This window comes from Neovison vison, chromosome 9, assembly GCF_020171115.1.
Source record: "Neovison vison isolate M4711 chromosome 9, ASM_NN_V1, whole genome shotgun sequence".
Taxonomy (NCBI): domain Eukaryota; kingdom Metazoa; phylum Chordata; class Mammalia; order Carnivora; family Mustelidae; genus Neogale; species Neogale vison.
The window spans coordinates 74145124-74170512 of record NC_058099.1 but is presented as its reverse complement, the minus strand read 5'-3'; the positions used below and the strand labels follow the sequence as shown (position 1 = coordinate 74170512).

Below are 25389 nucleotides of genomic sequence, written 5' to 3'. Positions count from 1 at the left end.
TAGAGAAGCAGCCATCAAGAGAGTCTCCAGGGCTATAGCATCTAGCCGTTTGGGGCCTGGTCATGGTTGACATCCTGTGACAGTCTTCACTGCTCTTCAGGACAGGAGACAAAACCTAGAAAGTGTGGCCGGGAGGGGCCCGCACATTTGTTGAGACTGCCGCTCCATGTCGGTTGGTTCTGCTGTGTTCTTGACCATGAGGGTTTTCTCCCTGTCATGGTCACACTTTGCTTACTGCCCCCACTTTTAATGGGGTCTCTGTGCCAAAAGGGTTATTGTTCAGAACCACAGGAGCAGTGGCACAGAATGTCCCCTCTCTGTCAAGAAGTAGCTGATCCCCAGGATCTCCAAGTCAATGGCGGATGCAGTTGGCCGCTTTTAGAATGGCATGACACTCACCTTTATTATTTAATAAGGAGAAGGAGGAAGCAAAGAACAGTAAACAGGGAGAGAGACTCCTGGAGACTGTGGTTCTCAGCCAGGAGAGGGAAGAAGAACATTTCATTGTTACCGATTCTCCCTTTGGGCGATATTTTGGATATTTTAAGACATTTGGGGAGCTATTTTAGGGGGAAAAAACCCAAAACACCATGCTGTGTCTGACACAGAGAGAGCGCTCAAGAAATGGTCATTGAGTGAAGGAAGAAATGGATGCAGGTAGCGATCACCTAGATTTGGGCAGGTGGTACCTCAGCGTAGTTAAACTTGCCATTTGGCTGGAACACACTAGGTGCTTTATGCATAAGCACCTGTGAGTCCCGTGTGATAGGTTTGTTAATTCTTACAACTTTCACCAACCAGGAGAAATAATGGGCATCAGTGCTGTGATGTCTCACAAGTGAGGGAGAAATGAATCAGCCGTGTATTTAAGAAGTACGGTGCAGAGAGAAGGCAGAGGTCTGTGAGCAGTGAGAATCTGGGCACGCAGACCTCTCTTTCACCTCCCCCCCGCCATCTCATCAGCAACTTTTACTTCCCTGCATATGATGTAACCATTACTCTGCCTCCCAGTTTTGGGCCGGCTCAGTACCAGGAACTTTTCCTCTGCTCCACAGCCCTCACCCCAACAACCAAAAATCTTGATCGCCAGCAGCCATTCACACCTGCTTCCACCGACTTGTCTGCCCCTTCCTCCCTGACCACTCTTAGGTCTCATGGGAAGCTTCCTGTCCATCCTCCACTGTTTCATTGTCTAGCATTGCCTTTCTGTAGAGGAGGAGGAGGAGGAAATAAGTAGAATCACCTAGACTATCAGTTTACCAAAAGGGATCAAACTTTTAAATCAGCTGAATCATAATGTGTATTTCTCTCTGGGGCAGGATACATTGTAGCCTCCTCTAGAACACTGCTTAGAAATCTGCATAGAAATGCTTCTTGGAGTCATAAACTCCTCTATATGAAGCAGTGGTTTTACTGACAAGAATTTGCTAGAGAAGCTGAAGGGAGATTTGGTAAATGCCTTCAAGTACATCCGTGATTGTTAGAGCATGTGGTTGTGCAAGTGACTTCCGTGCCCCATACGGCAGAGTATGTTTAAAAAGAAAACCATTTTAGTACACATAAATGAAGAGTTGGAAGTGTCATCACATATTTTTAAGACAAAATTATCTACAATACACAGTCTGGGTTTCCAAGGGGCATTTGGTCTCTTTAGTCTTCTAATAAGGTCAGCCATAGTATCTTTCATCTTCCAATGATTAATGTGTCAAATTAGCAATGGTTCACCTCCCAGTGACTTCACAAGTATCTTTTCCACTTTCCTTCTATAAATAAAATAATCAAGCTATGTCGTAGTTCTATATTATAGCTATAAAATTAACAAGAAGCTGTGCCGTTTGTCAACAACAGCCACAAGCCACTGGTGGCTGGGATGTACTTGAAGTATGGCTAGCCCAAATTTCAATGTTCTGTCTGTATAACCTACCCCTTGGGGTTAAGTGCCACCCTCCCCCCAAGAAATAAGTAAAATATTGCATCATAATTTTTATTTATTGACTACATGTTGAAATTATAGTATTTTGATATGTTGGGATAAATAAAATGCTTTCTAAAAGTTAATTTTACCTGTTTCTTTTCTCTTAATGTGACTACTCAGAAATTTAAAATTGCACATGAGGTTTACATTTGTGGCTTGCATTATATTTCTTTTGGACAGCTCCATTCTAAATAAATCCTTGTTTAAGTTTAGAAATATCTGTTGCTTAAAACTTGTATACATTTATGTCCTCATTATGAAGATTATATACTTAGAGTTCACTTCCTATTGCCAAAAATTATTGGACATATCCTTGAACAAATAATCGATACCAGTACTTAAATAGATTAATGCAAATTGAATCACCCTGAATATGGTCAGATTGTAAGTTTTCAAAGTTTTCCCAATGTGAAATTTTATTCTGTTTAAGAACATATGTTTGGAACCAGTGCGAAGTTCAATTCCGTTTGCTTTACCATGAACCACTAACATTAACTCTTCTGAGCCAGCTATATGGTGACATGTCACTCAACATTTCTAAAGTTGATTCAGCATCCTAAAAGTCACCTTCTTCAGTTTGGTCCTTAATTAGTATTTTGAGGTCTTTCTGGCCTAGCAGGCTCAGGAGTGAGAGGACCGTCAAATTCTCTGAGGCGACCTCTCCCCAAGACATTGGTCCATCTCTTTCCTTCTCTCTACCCTGAATAGTTCAGTATTCCTCAAGTCCGAGCACCTCCTGCTAAGGTGTTCTGAAGGCAGCAGCCTTCATGGAAGGCACACTTAGTAGCCTGTGCTCAAGATGGCTTTTCCAGAACAGGGTGGAGGAAGAACTTGATAGGTTTTTCCTTCTCTTATTTCCCCTAATAGGACAATATGCAAGTCTTGACATGTGCCTAAGAGATGGAGATGGTTTTAAGCAAGATATGCAGTAATAATAATTCTAATAACAGTAGCAAGCATCTGGTCCGTATTATGAGTCAGGCAGTATTGAAAGAGTTGGACAGGTATAGTTCATTTAATCCTTGTAGCAATTACTTAATGTAGGTGCAGTTATTAGGCTCAGTTTCCTGATGAGAAACCTGAGCCACAGAGAGGTTGAGAGGATGCCCAAGATCACCCAGTTCTTAAGTGGAAAAGTCAGGATTCAAAACCAGGCCCTCTGCCTCTAAAGTTTGTGAGTCTTAATGTTATGCAGAAGATTAATTTAATCTGTCTAAATATTTAATTTTGAGTTTTGGGAGACTTAAATTGGCTGTTTTTAAATCCTGTTTAAAAGAATCCTTTCCTGGGGCGCCTGGGTGGCTCAGTTGGTTAAGCATCGACTCTTGATTTCGGCTCAGGTTATGATCTCAGGGCTGTGAGATTGAGACCCATGGGTGGAACCTGCTTAAGATTCTCTCTCCTTCTGTCTCTCCCCGCTTGTGCTCTTTCTCTCTGTCTCTAAAGAAAAGAAAAAAAAATCTTTCCTTCCTTCTTTCATCATCCTGTTATTAGAGACTGACCTGAACCCATCAGGAAAATTTGGACATAAGACATGGTGGTTTTATTCCCAGCTGTGATATCACTTAAATAGCTCCAAATATTAATGTTATATTTGTTTGATAGTGTGAAGTATATAAGACACAATTACATCTTTTTACCACTTTTGAATCTTAGAGCAGTCCTGTAATCTAAGCATTATTGATCTCAATTTCATTTTAATTTCCTAAATGACCACATTGAGTCTCAGAAGAGGTACTGAAGGGTTAGATTAGCATTCCCACTGCTACATGTCCCAGGGGTCAGCATCCAGTTACTGCTATCTGATGGCCTAACACTCTAACCCCCCCAACCCCAGTACATTTCTGTTCAGGTTGTGACTACTCTCTTGTCACTTTGCAAAGTTAATCTTAAGGCACAAGTGCATAAAGTATATTTCTAAAAATAAACCTAGAGAAGTTGAATGAAATAGTGGATCTTAATTAGAGTTTCAATCTGGGGAGATCATGCAGATAATAGAGGTTCAGAAAATGCATAGAGAAGAAATTCTGCCATGGGATTTAACTGTACCCAATAATTTGTTTTCTTTTAGTTAAGTGAAGAGAATAATAGAGCAGAGTCTTGATTTCTGCAGCCCATAGAAACAGAGGAAGGGAACTGAGACCATTGTCCCACCTTCCACTAATATCTGGCTGATTCCTCTTGACAGCCTTTCAGATAGTGACAGTTCTCCTGCCCAGAGCCAAACCTCCTTGTTGCCCCAGCCCCACCCCCTGACTGCCACTTACCCTGTTAGCATCTTTCTTACCAAGTGCAAGTGCCCATTCTGGGGTCCAGACTTGGACTGAGTGCAGGAGCATTGCACCCTTTAAACGTGCTGGTGCCATAATCATGGTGTCTGCAGTGACGTGGCTTGTGTTATTTTTTTTTTTTTAAAGATTTTATTTATTTATTTGACAGACAGAGATCACAAGTAGGCAGAGAGGCAGGCAGAGAGAGAGAGGAGGAAGCAAGCTCCCCGCTGAGCAGAGAGACCGATGTGGGGCTCGATCCCAGGACTCTGGGATCATGACCTGAGCCGAAGGCAGAGGCTTTAACCCACTGAGCCACCCAGGCGCCCCGGCTTGTGTTATTTTTGATGAACTAGAACTGTCCGGTGTTTTCCAATATGAGCTGTTTTCATGTGAAGTTAATTTCTTTGAATCTAAATATAGGGATTTCTGGGGCGCCTGGGTGGCTCAGTGGGTTAAAGCCTCTGCCTTCGGCTCAGGTGATGATCTCAGGGTCATGGGGGGTCTCTGCTCAGCAGGGAGCCTGCTTCCTCCTCTCTCTGCCTGCCTCTCTGCCTATTTGTGATCTCTGTCAAATAAATAATAAATAAAAGCTTAAAAAAATAGGGTTTTCTGTTTATCTCTCTTATGATTTTCTTATTCATTTGGGGGTAATTTAGATTCTCTTTCTATCAGTGAATTTTTGCTTTTAGACTAGTTCTTTAAAAAATGCAGTAAGTATGCCTTCATCTGATCTACTCAGAGAGAAACGTCTTACTAGGACAGCGCTAGACTCCAGAGCTCTCTAGCCTGCCACACGGTGATTCCACATTTCATCGACAAAAATTCCATGAAAGGCCAGCAAGGTAACAGGCCTCGCTGAAATCAAAACATTTTCTTTGTCGATATCATTTCCTATTCCTGCTCATCTTAGAACCCTGTCGGAGGTAGGGAGAATGTTTTTCTGATTGTGCTGTTTGTTGATCACGTGCTGTTTTTAATTCATCTGATCAAAGATTGATTCTCAGTTTTTGCTGGAGACTAATAACAAGCTAATTGATCTTAGAGACAGGTCCAGCTTGGTCTTCTTTTGAACATGGGTATAGCGCTGGGCAACCTTTTATTATCCCTTTTGTTAACTCAAACCTCAGTTAGTTCCACCTTACCAATGTTTTCCCAACTCTCCCAAGTAAAGCCAATGGCCCTCACACAGGAAAAAGAAATGGTGCTCAAAAGAATTCATTTGTTTCCTACTATGATACCATCCACTCTTAGCTCTTTTCTGTCCATCTTCTCTTATATGTTGATTTTTTTCTTTCTTTCTCAAAGCTTAGTTCATTTGGGCTTCCTGAATAATTTGTACTCTTCTGTTGTATTCCTACAAGATCATGAATCTTGCCTTCGTGTTCTCCATTCTTTAGGAATCTGACCTCATGGAGTTTGCACATTGCATTGACCTCTCAAGGGCCAATGATTGCTTAATGACTATCGACAACTCTTATTTTAAAAATATTTTGGTCGTGCTCACTTACCTGAAGCTATGGCCTAAGGCATCTCCTTACATAAAGCACTTAGGCCCAAGGAGACCTTAGCTCCAAGGAGACCAGGAGAATTCCCTTAAGTGTCATTAACCATATGAGGACTGCAATATACCTTTGCTTTTCAAATGAGTATGCAAGATCAAATACACTACTGTCCCCTTGAAAAGCTTCTGAGGCAGGTAGGCCCCCGCCAGAGAGGGCCCGCCGGGACTGAGACTGAGCACATGGCTGGGCCCAATAAATAAGTGATGGAGAAAAGTGAATGCACGTGAACTTCTCAGAGCTACAATATTCTTAAAGCAAATGATAGGACATCTATTGTGATGTTTCTCATTACTGGAGCAGTCATTCTTCCAAGTGTAGAGGGCCAATGGAAATGTTGAAACAGGTAGGTAGTCAGCATATAGTTTTAAGGGGTGACCCATAAGGTCATAGAGTCAACAGGTACAGCTGACTCTTACACAACATGGATTTGAACTGTGGGGTCCAATTATGCGTGTGATTCCCCCCCAGTAAGTACAGTGCAGTACTGTAAATACACGTTCTCTTCCTGATGATCTTCTTAACCCCAGTTTCTTTTTTCTAGCTTCCTTTTTTGTAAGAATACAGTATATAATACATAGAATATCCCCAAAATGTGTGAATTGACTGTGTATGTTATCTAAGGCTTGGTCAACAGTAGGCTATTAGTAGTTAAATTTGGGGGGAGTCAAAGTTAATGCTTAGATTTTCAACTTGGCGGGGGCGGGGGTGGTTGCTGCCCTAACCCATGTTGTTCAAGGGTCAAGTGTATTAAATAAAAAATTTTATTGAATGCGCCATATTAGGTTTGTGCATGTTAATTTTCAGAAAGAATCCTATGTACAGGTATAAAATGAACAATTTTTGAAAAGCTGATCTATTGGTAGGGTGTTAAGAAGGGGATTAGAACTCACACTTGGTAATCCGATTCTTGTAGTGTTCCTTCTTCTTCCTTCCAAACTCAGTTCTAAACTGAGTAACTAGTAGTGAATCTCTTATGAATGCCTCACAAATCGTGAAGTGGCTGGAAACATGGTGTCTGCTTCTGTGTCACTCACTTGTCTATTCCGTGGAAAACAAGCTGCAAATCCCACGTGTTGGCCTCCTACAGCTTTTGAGCTGGCATCTCCCTCCCGGAGTTCACTGTCGCTGTGAAGCCTCCTAACAGTACTGGAGACCAGCGGCCCTCACTCGGGCGTTGATCTAGAAGCCCCTGGAAGGCAGCAGCTAAAGGGGAAGGCCTGAACAAGCGGCCTGAGGTGGTGGGCCTGCTTGGGGCACCATGACAACTGTGTGTTCAATTCTTTGCTGCTCCGGGGCCTGAAGCCCTGGTTTCCTTTGGGCCTCGTTGCCTGCCTGGGAGCTGTGGTGGATCTAAACGGGGTGGCCTGCCCGGCCTACGTGTTGCCATGTGAGTACAGATAAGCACAGGCTCTTGATCTCAGTGGCAGGACCAGGAGGCCCTTGCGGGGCAGGGGAGGGAGGGAGGCATTTTGGCAGCTGCGGTGAGAGGGGCCCCTCACACTGAGCCGAGAAAGTGGGTACCCACAAGCAGAAGGGCTTCCCACACACCTTGACAGGGGCCTTGTAGAGGTCGGCACCCCTTCTCGCCTGCCATGGCTCCCTCCCCTGCCTCTCCTACCAGAAAGTTGTGTTTCCATCAGCTACAGCTTCTGAAGCTCTGGGGCTGATCACCCCGACTCCCCCTGAATTCAGATTCCACGTTTCCTTAGGAAGTGACACCACATGGATAGGTAGTTACATGTCAGTTCCTGCTTCAGGAGGTCTTGCTTTCATCCCTGAGACAGGCCAGGTGCTTTTCATTTTTCTCTGGAGTTTGACCGAAGACCTGGCTGGTGCCCCTTGCACCCCAGAAGTCGCACTTCAGGGTGAAGTGCCGTCATTCGTGTGCTCCGTCTCCCGGCTGAGGAGTTCACAGCCCTCCCCGCTGCCTCTGAGGACAGTCTGCAGGTTTGCACAGGTCCACTCACGGCGGTAAGGTCAGCCCACGTGGCAGGCTTCCAGGGACTTCTGCTTCCACCGAGGGAAGACTCAGACTTCCCGGGAGCTCTGGTTTCTCTTTAACTTCTCATCTTTCAGTTTTATCGGTGTGGCTCTTTCTTCAGGTAACTCCAGCAGTGACTTTCCCTGCCAGCCTCTCCTTGCCTGGCCTGAGGTGACCCCCTCGGTCCTCTGCCTGTTTTCTCGTCTCCCCACACTTCCTGTGAGGTGGGTCCCCACCTGATTCGGAGCCAAGGTAGTGGATGTGTAGGCATCACGGGAAAGGACTTGGCCAAGAGCGCCTTGAAAAGGACTCCTCTGGGCCAGGCCCGGCTCACAGCCAGACAACCACTAGCTGCCTTGTTGATACCTGGGCCTGTGACTCTTGCAAGCCCTGGGAAGGAGAACTATGAAGAAGCCACAGCCCTGGGTTGTATTCGGTCTCTGGAGCCAAACCAGCCTGTGTACAGGGTCTCCCAAGCTCATCGGTCTTTAAAATGTGCTGGAAGCCACATCAAGAAATGTTGCATTTCTTCCAAGGGCACTCAAGTCCAAAACCTTCAGTAGAGACCTGGCTTCTTGGGAGAAGATGGAGCTAATTCTTCCAGTGACAAAACCTGGCGGGAGGTCCCACACCTGCCCATGACATGCTTGCCTCGACAGCATCCATACCAAACCTGCCCGGGAAAACACACAGACAGGTTCCACCTACGCTGAGAAGGGGGATGTGCAAACATCCAGGCATCTTCGTGAAGTGCCTCTCACGCTCCAGAACCAGGCAGAGCACGCGCCAGGGAGCATTATCACACGGTTTCTAGAACTTCCATTGAGCTGATGCGGTTCGGTGTAGTAGTGGCACGATTAAAACGTGTGCCTGTCAGACCCGGCTGAACGTGACCTTTCTTGTTCTCTTGGGCTAGGTGTCCCCATCTCCAATCTCTGCACCTTGAATGAATCCCACTTTCTTTTTTGGTCATGGGATAAGGCACTTCGGCTCAGCTCCTGTTTCTCTTCCTTTGCCCCATGAAGTTCTATGAACCTCCTGTTCTCTTCTTCAGCTCTTTTCCCCTGAGAGCAGCTTGCTGAGTAGAGGACGGATCGTACCTTATGACCCAGTTACCTTTAGCCCAGAAGCTGAAAGGGGATGATATGACAAAGTCAGGTTGATCACATAATGGGATTGGCCCAAGGGATAGGATGAGCATCAGTCTCCAGCCTCAGCTGAGCAACCCAATCCCGCCCTCCCTCAGCCCTGAGCACAGTCTTGGGGCAGGAAACCCAGATCTGCAGTCACCTGTCGTGGTCACCATTGGTTAAATAGGAGGGCTGATCCTGGCATGACACCCTTCCTTACAAGGGCCTTGTACTCTCCGTAATACTGGACTCAAAGGGCAGCCCTGGTTCCAGTGTGGGACTTGCTCTATTTGGAGAAAAATATTTGGAGTACTCTTGTTTGTTCAGTCTGTTGAAGGTCCTCTTTACATGCATCAAATGACACTTTTCCAATACTTGTTTTCCTTTTTCCTTTCCCTTTGGCTTTAAAAACCAAAACCAGACACCAAGCATGTGTTCTGTGCCCGGTCCCGAGTTCAGGAGTCCAGGTGGTGCTGACTGGGGTGGGTGGGGTGTCCCCAGCCCTCAGCTAGCGCAGGACCCCCTCTCACTCTGCACACCTCCGTCCGTCTTCTACAGCACTCACAGGTCTGTTACATGGAAATGTCCTGTTAAGCCCTATGGGTTGTAAATTCCTGAAGTCACAGACCATATCTGAATCAAGCGAGATTAGATGTGGCCACAAGGGACAGTAACCAAAGGAACTCTCCCCGCCCCCCCCCCACCTCCCGGAACAAGATGGCAGTGTTCCTTCTAGGCTTGTGTAAGTCAAGTGCCTGGGAGGCTGCTGAGGACTAAGTGGTTTGCAGGTTCTGGGCTCCTTCCATCACTGCCACCCGATTTCGGTGATGGTTCTCATGGTCCCAGGCAGGCAGGAGAGCTCAAGAGTTCTCCTGTGAACTGGCCGGTGAATAGTACAGCACTCTGCCTTCAGACCTTCTCTCTCCACACCTACCCTGCCAGCTCTCAGTTTCTGTCCACAATACCTAGCCCCGCCAACCAGGTGAAAGAAAAAAAAAAAGACTTAGTCTCAATTGGTACTGGGCTTGTGCCAGGACTACAAACATTGTGCATTGGCCCGTCCCCTCTAAGCAGCCAGACCAGCAGCCAGAAAAAGGCAGAGGAGCGCTCACTCCAAAGCAGCGGGCGGCTTCCTCTCCCTGGCCTGACTCAGTTGGTCCCCACCCTTCTAATGGGCCAGAGTCCCAAAGGGTCTGAGCCCTCCCAAAGCCAGCTCTGCACTCAGCCCCACCCGGCCGCACCCTGAGGGGGTGTGCCTGAGGAATAACCTCAAAATGCAGCTCTGGCTTGAAAATTAAAGGGAAACTGGGCGTATAGAGTCCAGTCCCAGCTCTGAAGAAGAATTTAACTGAGAGAGAAGACAAAAGCAGACTTTTCTTTAAACACACACACACACACACAACAACAACAACCAAAACTGGATTTCAAAATTTCAAAATGCTCCATGACAAAAAACAAGCAAAAAATAAAATAACAAAAGCATTTTGTGGTTAACAACCCAAACCCTCTGAAATGCTGAATGTGGTCCCCCGCCTTGGGGAGAGCAGTATCCTGCGTGCAGAGACCTGTGTGACTCTGTTCATGCAGTTTCCCCTAAACTTGCTTGACCATGACACCCTTTCTCCACGTAGTGTCTGTTTATTTGGGAAATGCACTTCCGGGTGGACCTCAGACCTTCCCCGTCCAAAGAGTGATCCCAGGGACAAGTGGAGTGAGCAGAGGCGTGCACTGCTACCTTTCTAATCGCCCTTTCCTCTGAGTACTTGCTTGCTGGGGTTTGCCTATTCTTTCATTATAATGAGCTGCCCGAGCTGCCCAATGCTTGTGTATTTGGTTTCTTTGACCCACTGGCAACACCGCATCTGTGCCACAACCCAGATCCTTGCCCACCCTTGCCTTGGGTCCTGGCTTTTGCTCTCTTCTGCTGGGTGTGAACTTCTCTGTGCAGTCCTGCCCTCCCAGAGGCTGCTCTACCCAAGGGGTCCACTCTCCGCCCAGTCCTTCTGCTCAGCATGCTGCTCCAGCGTCTCCCAGCCGCCCTTGGGCAGCACTTCTCGTTTGGCAACTCAGTCCTGACTCCCGTGTGTTGTTCTGGTTCCCGGGGTGACAGGCTGGTGTTTATGCCCTTGGTAAACCCTGCCTCTTGCTGTCCGTACCCTGGCAACCTGTGCTGCTTTCTTATGGTGTAGGGGCACACAATTCTTCTTCAGATCAGGGGCCATTTTAAAATTATTATTTATTTTTACTTGTTGGGAGAGGGGCAGAAGGAGAGAGAGAATCTTAAGTAGGCTCCAAGCCCAGAGTGGAACCTGATGCAGGGCTCGATCTTATGACCCCGAGATCATGACCTGAGTTGAAATCAAGAGCCAGATGCTTAAGCAGCTGAGCCACCCAGGTGCCCTGATCATGTGCCATTTTGATTGAGTCTTGGTAACAGTTTAATAATTTCTGAGGGGTTGTGTGTTTTTAGCCGTCCTCCTCATCATCACTGGCTTTGGTGTTTTTGTAAAAGGTGTTTTGCTCTCCTGTCATGTGAAGCTTCTCAGAGGGTAGAGAGGGGCAGTTGGGAGTGTGAGCTGAGCCAGAGAAGCCTTCCAAGGGGATTGAACTTGGTGCTGAAGTTCCCAGTCCCTGGATGGGTTAGCCTTCATCGTCTGCTGAATTCTGTGCGCTGGTGGCTGAGGACAGAAGGGGAGGCTTCCACTGGGCCCCGGGCACGTGGACCAGTCTGAGTGAGGGTGAGGCGGCAGCGTGTTCACGGAAGCTTGCTGGGCAGCGGGTGTTGGGTTTCAGGGTGGGGTCCTGCTCCCCCACAGAGACCAGAGAAGGTGAACTGGAGACGAGTGGCAAGCCCCGCTGCACCAGGGATCTGTGAAGGCATTTCAGCGAGAGCCTCTGGGGTTTGCTGTTGGTTTTGGGTTCTGACACAGAGATCCCTTCTAACTGATGCAGAGCTTTCCTTGAAAGATAGGGAACGGCTGCCAAACCTGAAACATGAGCCCCACATGCGGATGCAGGCTCGGGGGTGGGGGTGGTTGCTGTGTTTAAGATGGTCTGGGCATTCTTGCTCCCTCTCATCATGCCGGGCTCTGTCCCTGGTCACCTGCTGGCCTCTCATCCTCAGTACCGACTCCTTCCCCTACACAGCTTCCCAGGTCATGGGTCAAACCCATCGTCCCAGATATTTTCGTGGCTGTTCCACCTGTCCGTGGCTGTGTAACAAACCAGCCCAAAACGGGGAAGTGAAAAGCAGCAGCCGACCATGCTCTCTCGTGCTCCTCTGGGTTGCCGCAGACCCTCCTCCCCCCACAGTGGTTGCTGAGACCCCCGTCTGGGGGCACTACGTGTTGGCTGGGGCTGGAGCCGTCTGACGACTTGATGGGGCAGATGTTAATGTCCACTTTCCTGGCCGACCTGTTAAATCTGCTGTCCGCTCGGAGGGAGCTGTGGATGGGGACACCTCCACGCTGGGCTTCTCCCAGGATGGTGGCGGGGTTCCAAGAGGGAGCATCCAAGAATGTGTGCCCTAAGAACCAGGCAGAAGTCCCAGAACCACTTTTGCCACATTCTATTAGTCAAACAAGTCTCAGATTCCAGGAGACCAGGCTGAGAGTCCACGTCAGGGTGAGACAGACCAGGTCACACTGCGGGAGAGCCTTGACCTGAAAGACGTGACTGAGGCCATCTTTGCAAAGGACAGTTTGCTTCCCCTAACTTAGCCGCAGACTAAAACTTCAGCGTCTAAATGAAGCAATAAGGTTTTGGGGGGAACCAAAGGGAACACATCAGATAGATTTCATCAAAAATAATTTAGTCCTAATAGAGGGAAGAAAAGCATAGAGATTTAATACTGAGATTTCACAGTTGTTGCCTGGAAAAATGCCAAGGAGAAATTTGGTGCCACTTTTCAGCCACGGAAACACTGTCCTCTGGGCTTCTTGGAGAACTACCGAGCTGTTAATTCTCATCCCTACATGAGCTGAATATGCTTAGAGAACCCACGTGCCTGGCCTCATCCCATGTTGGCATCACCCTCACACAGATGGGGAAACTGAGGCTCAGACAGGTCACCGCATTCTCGCATTGTTGGCCAAGTTGGGGTTGGCGCTGCTTCATAGTGGGCAGGGCCGTGTTTGTGGGGCCTTCACCACTTCACCACTGCTCTGTCTCCTCCTGGAAATACGGACCAGGCGCTTTCGTGCCTCTCCAGCTCAGCTCCTGCTCTCTCCTCCGGGACACCGTTCCTCCACACACTTTGTCCTCCAGGCTGGGGCTTAACCCTCAGGGTACACCCTGGGTCCCCTGACCTCATGCTCTCCCCTGGGGCTTCACAGTGGTATGGCCCTTCCCATACTCTGGTGTTTTGTGCTTGTCTCTCCCGTTAGCCTGCAAACCCTTTGGGGTCTTTTCCCCTGCCGTCAGGGTGAACTCATCCTTGGAAAACCGCTTCTATCACCTCATTTCTTACTGAAGACCTGTAACTCCAGTGTTCAGGTAGGATTCAGGCCACTGGCACTCTTCTCTTCAAGAAGAATAAATGGCCCACGAACCAGCCCTCACATTGTGCTGCGGCTTGATAACGTGAATTCAAAAGTAGAAATTATTTTGCTTTAATTAGAAACCTTACTGCAAAGCCTTGAGACTCAGGGAGAGTTGGAGCTTATCGTTTTTTTGATCGAAGCCAGATCTGTTTCCAGCATTAATACAGGGAACTCATAACAATAAATAGTTACCATAAATAATTCTTTGACTTAAATGTGCTGGGATAGAGACATATTTAAAATCAGCAAAAAAAAAAAAAAAAAAAAAAAAAAAAAAGTACTGTTTTAGCCCCTTTGTTTTCTTTTCTTTTTTTTTTTAAAGGCTTTATTTATTTATTTGACAGAGATCACAAGTAGGCAGAGAGGGAGGCAGAGAGAGAGGAAGGGAAGCAGGCTCCCTGCTGAGCAGAGAGCCTGATGCAGGACTCGATCCCAGGACCCTGGGATCATGACCTGAGCCAAAGGCAGAGGCTTTAACCCACTGAGCCACCCAGGCGCCCCTTTAGCCCCTTTGTTTTGAGTTGGCACCCACCTTCCCTGGTGGGAGCTTGTTGCAATGTGGTGTCTAGGTCAAGGTCAGCAACGAAAATGTTAGCCCCTAGGTTAGGTGCCAGCGCGAAGGTACAACATATTGTCACGTTCAGCCCGATTCCTCCCTCTGAATGCGACCCTCTGACGTTGCACGTTTATGCCATCTTTTTTCCCATCTTTCCCCAAGTGAGCAAAACTCCCACAAATAAATGAATTTGAAAATAAAACCCAACTGCATTAAACAGAGTCCAACAGCTTTACTTGTAATGCGTCATGAAATATAATGGACCTGTAAAAGCCCACATGCTTCACAAATGTGTGCTTGCCACCCTTGTGCGCTGACCTTGAGAATCTTTTGTGGCTCTTTCTAACTGTTAGTAAGGGCTTCTGAAGCGACACACAAACATGACTTACTCTTTACTCTGAGAACATCAGAGCATGGTAACACAGAGGCTTTAATTAGTTAAAACACTTCATGAGTTTGGAGCGGGGAGAAGGCAATACTGCCCAACCGTATTCCATCACCGCCCTCCTCTCCATGCCTTCCCTGCACAAAGCTTTTCCCTGGAATGATTCCTAGACCCATCTGTAACTTCACAGGGGCATCGCTTATATTTCCAACAAAATGGACAGAAGCCCGGGACAGCAATGGGGTTCGACGAATAGAGCATTGGAGGCAAATGCTTTCAGGATTCACTTCTCAAGTGTGGGGCTTCCTTGCAGGAAAGAGTTCAGGCAACTAGAAAAAAATCTCTCTAAGGTTTGGTTTTTCTCATTGATGGAAGAGTGCATAATGTGAATGTTGTAGAGTTGTGATAATGAATAAAGTAATACGTTAAACTCCTTGCGTAGAATTCTGGGTACAGTTCATTGAGTGACTACAAGGTGCTCTCATGAGGTCAGTGACTTAAAACAAAGACACTAGGTGGCAGGTTGTTCTTTATGAAGTTTTTCTCCTTTTATCCAAAGTTTTCTTTCTTTCTTTTTTTTTTTTTTTGATAAAATTTATGATTCTTTTTAAATCAACAAGTTTTTGTACTACAAAACTCTTTAAAATGGGTTGTGTTTCATCGGCTTTGTATGGATCTGGCCACTAGTGGTCAATACGTGTTTGCTACATTTAATTGAAAGCTTCTGTGTCAAAATGAATTTGGCTAGCTGTACCTAGTCCAAAAAGTGTTCTGTCAGTTATTAGGTGACAGAAAACATGAGTACATTTTTAAAAAGCAACATATGATTGATTCTCATTATTGGGGCTATAGTTATGTTCCGTGACTTCACTGCAGACACTGAGTTAGCGAATACTGGACCATTTGTTCTAGAGAAAAAACAGGGTCACATTTCTGTGAGCCTCCGTTCGTAACATTTCCATCATCGAATGCAGGCATAACCTTGTGTCATTCGTGTTTCTGTTTAAAGGGCCTTCCATTACACACATCGTTGATTCCTTAACACTGGGCTCACGGCCAACATCACTGACACCCCTGCCTGAACAAAGCCGACCCACCCATGACATGTGTCCTCCACAAGTCCATCACAGCCTCCGTCTTATGAGCCCTGGACTTCCCATTTTGGGGGTGATTTTAAATAGGGAAATCACCAACAGATAGCAAAAATGAAAAAGCCTGGCACTAAACAGACTCTTAAGAAGACATTTGTTGGGGCGCCTGGGTGGCTTAGTGGGTTAAGCCGCTGCCTTCGGCTCAGGTCATGATCCCAGGGTCCTGGGATCGAGCCCCGCATCGGGCTCTTTGCTCAGCCGGGAGCCTGCTTCCTTCTCTCTCTCCGCCTGCCTCTCTGCCTGCTTGTGATCTCTCTCTGTCAAATAAATAAATAAAATCTTTTTTTTAAAAAAAAAAAGAAGAAGAAGACATTTGTTGGGGCACCTGGGTGGCTTAGTGGGTTAAGCTTCTGCCTTCTGCTCAGATTATGATCTCAGGGTTTTGGGATCGAGCCCCGCATCGGGCTCTCTGCTCAGCAGGGAGCCTGCTTCCCCCTCTCTTTGCCTGCCTCTCTGCCTACTTGTGATGTCTCTCTGACAAGTAAATAAAATCTATTAAAAAAAAAAAAAAGACATTTGTTTACTATATCGAAGCTGATCTAGAAGGCAGAGTGTCGCCTTGACCCACCTCCCCTGGGCACTTGGGTGACTCGGATCTGTGACCGCGACAGCACTGCCAATGATGACTTTGAAGTCACAAGTACAATGTCGCAAGTAGGTGAATTGGCACATACAGCTCTTGCGGAAAGTGAGGATCCCCTGTATTCTGTTTTGTCACTTCAAATGTGCTGGTATCCAGTCAGTTTCTGATTTCCAGAGACGGCTGCATTGCCCCATCCGTGGACGACCGCTGCAGCTGTCCAGGGGAGTGTGCATCGGTGGGGAGCCTCTGGTTCCATCACAGGAGGGAGGCTGGAGCCCAGGCCACCATGTGTGGCGGTGGTGGCCTTGCTTCTCTGTGTGAATTTACGTCCCTCCTTGCCCAGGGCTTACCCTGGCAGCTGTATCAGATCGTTTCTCCGGGATCCCATGATTTGGAAGCTCTTGCCCAAAAAAGCCTAAACAAAAAATTTTTTTCAGTTGTAATTATTGGGGGAGGGGGATCGGGGAAGAGGAGCTGACCCCCCAAAGTGGGTGTGAGGGAGCTGGGGGGGGGGTCAAGGGCCAGCTGCTCAGGAAGGAAAGCATGGGAGCAGCAATTAACCACCAGTCCAGCTCAAATTGGCCTCACAAAGCAAATTACCGTGTTTAGAAAGGAATTTCTTCTCCGAGGAGTCTGCCTTCGGTTCGCTGCCTGCCCGCGGAGATGGCTGGGAAAATCCCGGCACGAGTTACCGAGTGCACACCAAGGCCCCATAGCCTTGCGTGGGCCTCTGCCCGCCCTGGGCTCAGTTTCCTCATCTGCTGGGGGCAGCCGCTCTCCCTTGGCAGGGCATGAGGGCGGGGATGTCGTGTTTGAAGGCCGAAGCCTAAGGCCAGGGTCGGCTTGAGTTTTACACTTTAAACACGTGACAACCCTGTTGAGGTTTTTTTCTTCTTTGGGCTCTTTTTTCCCTTGGCAGTTCTGAGAGGCTGATACTTTGAAGGCACTTCGAGCTTCGAACCATAGACCCTAAGCTCCTGGCAGTGGCTCCAGGTGAATAGTCATTGAAGATGTAATACTGCTAGGCGCCATTCTAATCACTTTCCATATATTATTAGTTTGTTTAATCCTTCCTTTCTACCCCACGAACCCTCCCAGGCAAACACTATTACTCTGCCCACTTGGCAGATAAGGAAACTGAGGCAGAGAGTGGTCAAGGGGGATGTAAACCCTCAGTTACATAGCTAGTAAGAGGCGGGACACCAGCTCAGACAGGCAGCCTGAGTGCGCAGCCCCACGCAGAGCTACTAAACGACAGGGGAGTGTCTTCAGGTAACACCTCTGGTTTTAAGGATTCAGGAGTCAAGCGCATCACGCATGAGCTCCCAGAGGAGCCTGCATCCCGTGTCTCAGGGATGAGAGATTCGCCTGCCAGGCTTCTGTCCTCCGTGGAGCTGCAGCCGTGGTAGCAGAAGAAATGGGCAAGAAACAGAAAAATCTGCAAGGGGCCCTGTGGGCTCAGGTGCAGGAGACGGCACTGGTCGGGGCAGACGTTGGGTAGGCAGAGATAACTCGGAAAGGTGTCTTTAAAGACGTAGCATTGAGATGGGTCTAGAAAAGTGGTCCTCGAAATTAGTCTCCACCTTCTCGACCATCTGCAGCCAAGGTTAGTTGGGACATTAGCTGCAGCCGTGGACATCTTCTCTTGGCCTGGGGGGGTTGGGGGGCTCCCATCCTACCTGCAGCCCCTTCTCCCTGCCTGCTTTCCCCTCGGGGGACCTGGAAGTGTGGGTCAGGCCAGCTGACCAGTGAAGGAGTGGGGTCCAGATGTTTTGCTGCAGATGTGGGCAATGCCGTCAGGTTGGGCCTGTGCACACACTCCTGGTCTTGGCGCACAGGGTATACAGTGCCCCCTCCCCCCAGCCCAGCGCTAGGGTAGGGGGGCCTTGATGCTTTCACTCCCATAATTAAAAGGGGAAAAGTCCACATGGAACATTTAGCAGGAAAAACAACTTGGGATAGTCTTTGAACTTAGGCTTCCATTTACGTTCCTCACATCTCTTTCTGGTTTTTCATTTTTAGTGTTTAAAGCAACATAATTCAAACCACTGAATCTGCCTTGAATCTTTACAGTCCCTGAGAAAAGTCACGGTGCTTGCGTGACAGGCGTGCATGACTCAGCCCCTGGAAGCTTGGGTCGTATGTGACTCGGATCAGTGCACTGCCCCACCCCGCGTCCTTGGACACCTTGGAAGCTCTCAGCTGGGACCTGATGCTCTCTTTCTGACAAGTAGGAATATAAGCACTGCTTCACCAGACGCTTCCAAGTAGTAGCTCACTTTGTTCCGTAGTCAGGCTGTTTTCTTCCCCCACAAGCCCCATCTCTGCCGCCCACCTCCACCCTCCAAGAGAGAAATAAGCCCAGTTCTTTGCTCTTCAGAAAAAGAATGTAAAATGTAATAAAATCCTAACAGATCCCCTGGCTCTTTAAGGTCGTGAGTTCACAGGCAGTTGGTGCTAGCGTTCTGGTGTGATTTATCTTCAGCCTCTCTGCTATTTTTCTGCAGGGAGAAAGAGAGTCTTAATAGCCTGTCATGCAAAAATTTGGCAGTGCTAAAGAAATAATCCTGTACTCTGGGTTTTTCTTCACTGACCTCTGCTGCTAAAGTAAATGAGTAATGTATTAAAGTATCCCTTCTTTAACATTGAACAGTTACCGTTCATCTGATTTTCTCTCCCCCTTTTGTCTTCATGGGAGAATAAAGCTATTTAAAAATAACTGTGATAATTCTCTATATAGCTGTTCTCTAGCACCTGCCAAGAAATATACGATCCTGTGATGGGTGGCTCTGGGGAAGAAGTAAGGTGCCAGCATTGATACAGGAAGGGTCCTTTTGTATTGTTTCCCTTACTTTCAGGGTAGCTTACTTACCTTTCAAGGCTCTCCCTACTTATGTATTTATTTTATTATTTTGTGGTAAGTTCTGTTATTATATTCTTTCATATACATAGGTAGGAGGCTCTGGTTATATACCATGGCTGAGAATGTATAGGATGCTTTCCTCTGCAAGAAACTGAAAGCCCATATCCAACTGGCTTTAGCAGTAAAGGGCCTTTATTGGCTTCTGTTGCTGAAAAACCCAAAGGCAGATGGCTTTCAGGCTAGGGTTATCCAGCCATTTCACAGCGTTACCACAAACCTGGTTTCTCTTCTTCTATTTGGCTCTGCCTCTGGAATGGTTGGCTTTAAACCTTCATCCCGGGATGGCTGGAAGTAGCTACTGGGGTCATGGAGTTCAGTGTTCACATCCAGAAGAAAGAAGAGGCTTAGAAAAGGTCTTGGTCTCTGCATTCTCCAAAAGGTCTTACTTTGGTCATGTGTCTGTACCTGGAGCCAGGAAGACACAGTATACTGACTGGCTTAGCCTAGGTCACCCAATGCATATCTCTAGGTAAGGGTGGAGTCAGTTTCCTCAGGGCTGTAGGATCCCTAGAAAGGAGAGAGGCAGGTAATGCTGGAGAAGCCTCCACAAACAGATGTCTGGTGTATGTGGCTGATCTAATCCCTGAGGTATGAACAGAATATACAGCCTTTTTTTTTTTTTTTTTTTTTAATTCTGAACGTTTCAATTGATAAGTACATAGGCTAGAAATAGGTCGTCGAAAGCAGGGCTCTGTGTATTTTTCTTTAAGTTCGCCCATCTTGATCCCTTGTCTTCCCTGGACAAATGGGAGAAAGGCTTGTCAGAAGGAGGTCGGGAGGTCGGGAAGCTCCTTGCTGCTATCCCAGAGTCTGTAAGGGGAGGGAGGAAGAAATCACAGAAGTGGAGGCATCGTTCTCCGTTCCATAGAGTATTCTTCAAGACAAGAGACTTTGTATCACTTGCAACATTGTTCTTAAATGTTCAAGAACATTGCAACCTGTTTTTAAGCCGGTTTAATGAAACTGAAATGTCATGAGAAGTAACCCAGCTTAATCTGTTAATTTCCCACCCCATGGACTTTCTTACTCACCGTTAAGGGCCCCCCTTGCTCATGCCCTGCCCCATCCGTGCTCAAATCCGGGCTTTGTAGGGAGCAATAAAGAAATGTGTGAATGACCTGTAACCGCTCATCCTCTGTCTACAGTGGGCAGTTTGCAGTCGTGAAGAAATGCCGGGAGAAAAGCACCGGTGTACAATATGCCGCCAAGTTTATCAAGAAAAGGAGGACGAAGTCCAGCCGGCGGGGCGTGAGCCGCGAGGACATCGAGCGGGAGGTCAGCATCCTGAAGGAGATCCAGCACCCCAACATCATCACCCTACATGAGGTTTACGAGAACAAGACAGACGTCATCCTGATCTTAGAGCTGTGAGTAGGGTCTGCGTGGCTGTGGCGGGGCCTGGGAGGCCCAGGGTGGGGGTCAGGGTGGTTGAGGTCCGCCCATGGCTGCCCTGCAGTGGGACACCTCGGGGGCCTGCCCCGAGCCTCGTCAGGAATGTACTCTGCTTTGCCAAATTCGAGAACAACCCTGTACCGCCTGCACCGAGACCTGTCTGTGGTTACCTCGAATGATGCTAAAGAGCCGTTTCCATGAACGCAGTCCTACCCGACTTGCAAGAGGGTCCCCACATCCTGGGGCTCCTCTTCCTTTGTCATGACGTCATCTGACTCCTGAGCTGTCTGGTCAACTTTAAGCTCATGTTCCTTTTCTACTGGCACTGTTCCTTTGCCTTCCTGCGGGATTTCTACTTCTCTTCCTTCTCCCTCCAGTTAACCTCCCACCTCCACTCCCAGCTGTTGGGACTGTCAGCACGATTGACAGGAGGGGGTAACACTGAACCAGCATCCCTCAGAGGTGATCATAGGACTTGTTTTCAAAGCTTTCCGCTTATTTTCTCGGGCAGGCCCTGCCTGTCGATTGTGGTTGCGGGTGACGGACTGTCGTGCCTTTCTCAGTAATGTGTCCCTCTGCCCCCAGGCCCCTGCCTCAGTGCCCCACCCATCTTGAAGAGAGGGGGAGGAGGGGATGCCCCCCAGGAGCACCTGGCTGCGAATGCCTCTGAGCTGTTGGGAGGGAGGAGAGGCATCCGGGCCTTGAGGGCAGGAATCATGGAAGGAGCCCAGGAAGCCAGGGTGACACGCCGGTCCTGGGTGGCTCTGAAGTTTGTTTCCTGGGGCCCCAGAATTCAGACCTGCGCCTCTGCCAGCCAAACAGCTCCCCATGTTTGCAGATCTCTTACGGTTAGGAGGTGATTTTGGAGGCCAGATGGGATGTAAGGAAGTGAAGGGGGGTTTTGTGGAGGACCCAGCCTAGCCCTGGGGACCCCACACTGCGGGCATCCTGGGCTTTGCCCTCACAGGGACCGGTGGGTTCCTGTGGCTTCCTGTCTGTCACTGGGGTGTGGGTAAGCAAGCAGCAGCTTGCTCAGTTATAAATTGGGTCTTCCTCAGGGTCTTGAGGAAATAAGTAAGTTGAGAATTGGACGATCCCTAGCACAGTGTGGGATTCGTGGACATGTTTTCTTCCTCGCTTTTAAGCCAGCAGGTTCTCCACCTCTGTCGCAGAGACCCTGGGGGCTGGGTATGTCTTTGTTCAGGGGCCATCCCAGGCCTTGTACGATGTTTAGCAGCATCTCTGGCTTCTACCCACTAGATGCTGGTAGCACCCTCCCACGGGCTGTGACAACTAAAGCTGTCTCCAAACAAGGCCACGTGTCCTCTGGGGGCAAAACACCCCCCTTCTCCCATGGAGAACCCCTGCCTTAAAGGAAGAGCCGGGCTTTAAGAGCACAGGGGATTAAGGGGCTTGCCTGGGTACAGCTGCGGAAAGAGACGTTCACGGTGTAATCTTTGCTTTCTGTGGCAACTCTTGAACCAGACAGAACCAAGATCAAAATCCAGGCCAATCCTTTACCGTCTCTAAGCCTGCATTTCCTCTCTTAAGGCTGTTGTCAGAGGCCATGAATACAAAATTCTTGGGGAAGAAATGTTACAGATCACAGCTGTTCTGCCTTTTCAGAGAATTATTAGGTTGTGCCCAGTGACTCAGGAATGTCGCTTATCCTCTTTGTACCCCAAGCCGTACAGGGATGCCTGTGCCTTCCTGCCCTTCTGGCTCCCCTTTGCCCGGGCACATTCTGGTCTCAGCTGCTGATGCCTGACCCCATACCCTAGGCATTTCCCCTTGGGTCCCTTTATCCTGTGTATCCATTGGGTGACATACAATTACTTTTTTTAACCCTTGGATTTTTCCAATTTTTAAAAAGATCATATAGTTAATCTGATGTGGGAGGAGGGGTGTGCAAGTCTTAGGACGTCAACACACGTTTAAATCAAGATTCAGAATAGCCCCCCCCCCCCGGTTCCTTTGTCTCATTCCTTTATAGTCACACACACCTTCCGCCCCCCCATCTCCTCGCAACCGCTAAGCTGCTCTGTCTTCTCAGAAATGTCCTATAAATAGAGTGATGTGCTATTCAGCCTTTTGAGACTGGCTTCTTTCACTCGGCGTATTACTTTTGAGATTCATACATGCTTGTTTTGTGCCTTGTTATTGCTGTGCGGGATTCTGCTGCGTGATAGATGCGTGTTTGGTGTCGCCTGTCCACTTACCCCCGAAGGACCTTTGGGTTGTTTTCTAGTATTTGGTGACCATGAATAAAGCTGCTGTAAACATTCATTTACAGGCTTTTGTACAATCTTGAGTTTTCTTTTTTTTTTTTTTTTTTTTTTAAAGATTTTATTTACTTATTTGACAGAGAGAGTATAAGAGCAGGAGGGAGAGGGAGAGAGAATCTGGAACAGAGTCCCCGCGGAGCGCAGAGCCTGACTGGGGGCTTGATCCCATGACCTTGAGATCACCATCTGAGCCAAAATCAAGAGTCAGAGGCTGAACCAGCTCAGCCACCCAGGCACCCCAACTTCTCATTTTTTTGGGTGGATACCCATGCGTGCGTAACTGCATGTGTAATTTTATGAGAAACCGCTGAGCAGCTTCCTGAAGTGGCCGCACAGGATAGCAGTCCCTCCAAGGCTGGGAGGTCCATTTGCCGCCATAGCACTAGCCAGTGTCAGTCCATGACAGTGTCAGCACCAGGATGGTAGCCATTTCAGAAGATGGCAGAGTAGCACGCAGCCTTCTTCATGCACTGTGAGGTCACCTAGACTAGAGGTTGAGTGAGCCCGCAGAGAATGACCCTTGCATGGAAGGAAGAGGAGAGGCCTGAGAAGACATCCCTTCTGCACGGGGTCACTGTATCTCTCTCCCGCCTGAGTATCTGCCCTTCACAGCTTCCGGCACCCCCCCGTGAACTGATTGTCCCTTTCTTATCACCCACCAGCCATGTGGGAGTTGTAATGGTGACCTTTATGTGTCAGTGGAGGTGTCCAGACATTCGATTCAGCATTACTCTGGTTTGTGTCTGTGAGGGTGTTTCTGAATGCAATTAACGTTTGAATCAGTAGACTGAATAAAACAGATCAGCTTCCCCAGGGTGGGTGGCTGGGCCTCATCCAATTAGTTGAGGGCCCCAGTAGAACAAAATGGAAACTTATCCCTAACAAGAGGGATTTCCTCTTACTTGATGGCCTTGGAGTCTAGGACATTGGCTTCTTCCTGCCTTAGGACTGCACTGAACCATCGGCTCTCCTGGGTCTCTAGCCAGGTTCAGCCCACTCACCCTTAAGGTCTGGAGACTTGTCAGCCTCCATTGTGGTGGGACCCAGTTTCTTAGTATGAGCTCCTGCTCTCTCCGTGTATGTACACATACCTCCTACTGGATCTGTTTCTCTGCAGACTCCTGTCTTACACAGTCAGAAGGAAAGTAGACCCTAATTTAAGCACTCCATTTATATATACTTACTTTGCAATGAAGACGTGTCTTAATTTTTAATAGACAATTCAAAATATTAGATCTGCCTGGGAGACAGTCATCTTTGTCTTGGAAGAAATTATTGTTCCAAGTTCTGTGAGCTTTAAGGAAACATTAGCCATCAGGGACACATTCCATCTCTTCTTTGCTTTCTAGAGAATACTGAGGAAGGGGCACCTGGGTGGCTTAGTGGGTTAAGCCCCTGCCTTTGGCTCGGGTTATGGTCTCAGGGTCCTGGAATCGACCCCCACATCGGGCTCTCTGCTCAGCAGGGAGCCTGCTTCCCCCTCTCTCTGCCTGCCTCTCTGCCTACTTGTGATCTCTTTCTCTCTGTCAAATAAATAAATAATAATAATACAAAAAAAAGAATTTTGTAAACCTTGAAAGTAGCTTCAAAGAATGAAGCTCCCCGCTCCCCAAGCTTGTTCTACTGGGAAAGAATTGTTTATTTCCAAACTGATCTGCTGGTGCAGCTCAACACCGGGGCATACGTGATGTATGATCACGATTTCATATCCTCCACGTCCCACTGTTCCCTCATGAAGCCATGCCAATCTGGAACTCTCCTCTGACTGTGCTGTCACTCACCTGATATTGTCCTATGGGCAAGCCACTACAAAACTTTGAAGTCAGTACTTGACTCATTTTGTAACTTTTACCCCGTAGAAAGAGAAGCTAAGCTCTCAGAACTTGAAGTCAGTGCTAATCAGAGCCACCAGCTTCTAGAATTTCGTTCTTAAACTTGCTGTTTGAAATAACTACATATTTTAGGCTATAGATAGTGATGTATTTTTCTCCCTAGCTCTCCTCAATCCAGACATGGTTCAAGCTCACCTGCTTCAGGGGTCAGAGAGGAGATGTAAGTGAGCAAGTGTGGTCCGCAGGAAGCCTTAGGGTTGGGGAGGCATCAGGGAGTGATAAGGACTGTGGCTCACCCGGAATCCCCATACCCGCATCAGACCCATCAGTTGATTGCTGCCATGTGGAATTTTGGATATGGTATTGCCAAGTCTTGTAATTTTTTTCCAAGAAAAGTCTGTAATCTAGACTTTCAACATTGGTAGTTCATAGAATTCATAAACAGGAAAAATAAACCCTATCTGAAGGCCACACCTGTAGAGACTTGAGGCTCCAGACTGTTTCACTATAGCAATAAGTAGTAGTTGATCACTGCTGTGGGAGAAGCAGTGTGTTATAAATACAGCTGGAGGCAGCCCAGAAGGGCAAGATGCATACTTAGCCTGGAAAGTGACTTTTTCTAAGTTTTTTGTTTGTTTGTTTTAAGATTTTGTTTTATTTATTTGACAGAGAGAGAGAACGCAGCGGGGGGAGTGAAGCAGACTTTCTGCCTAGCAGGGAGCCCAATACCGGGCTCGATCTCAGGACCCTGAGATCATGACCTGAGCCGAAGGCGGACGCTTAATGACTCTGCCACCCAGGCACCTCGAAAGTGATTTTT

The 25389-nt window shown here is 47.8% G+C and overlaps 1 protein-coding gene across 8 annotated transcripts in view; it reads left to right on the top strand.

Moving 5' to 3' along the window:
- Positions 1 to 25389, top strand: part of DAPK1 (death associated protein kinase 1) — a 172315-nt gene that overhangs the window by 72199 nt on the left and 74727 nt on the right. For all 8 annotated transcript variants that reach the window (XM_044265767.1, XM_044265770.1, XM_044265765.1 and 5 more), the window contains exon 3: positions 20206 to 20427. In XM_044265767.1, coding sequence (XP_044121702.1) covers positions 20206 to 20427 — 222 coding nt within the window. The remainder of the gene's footprint in view (positions 1 to 20205; positions 20428 to 25389) is intronic.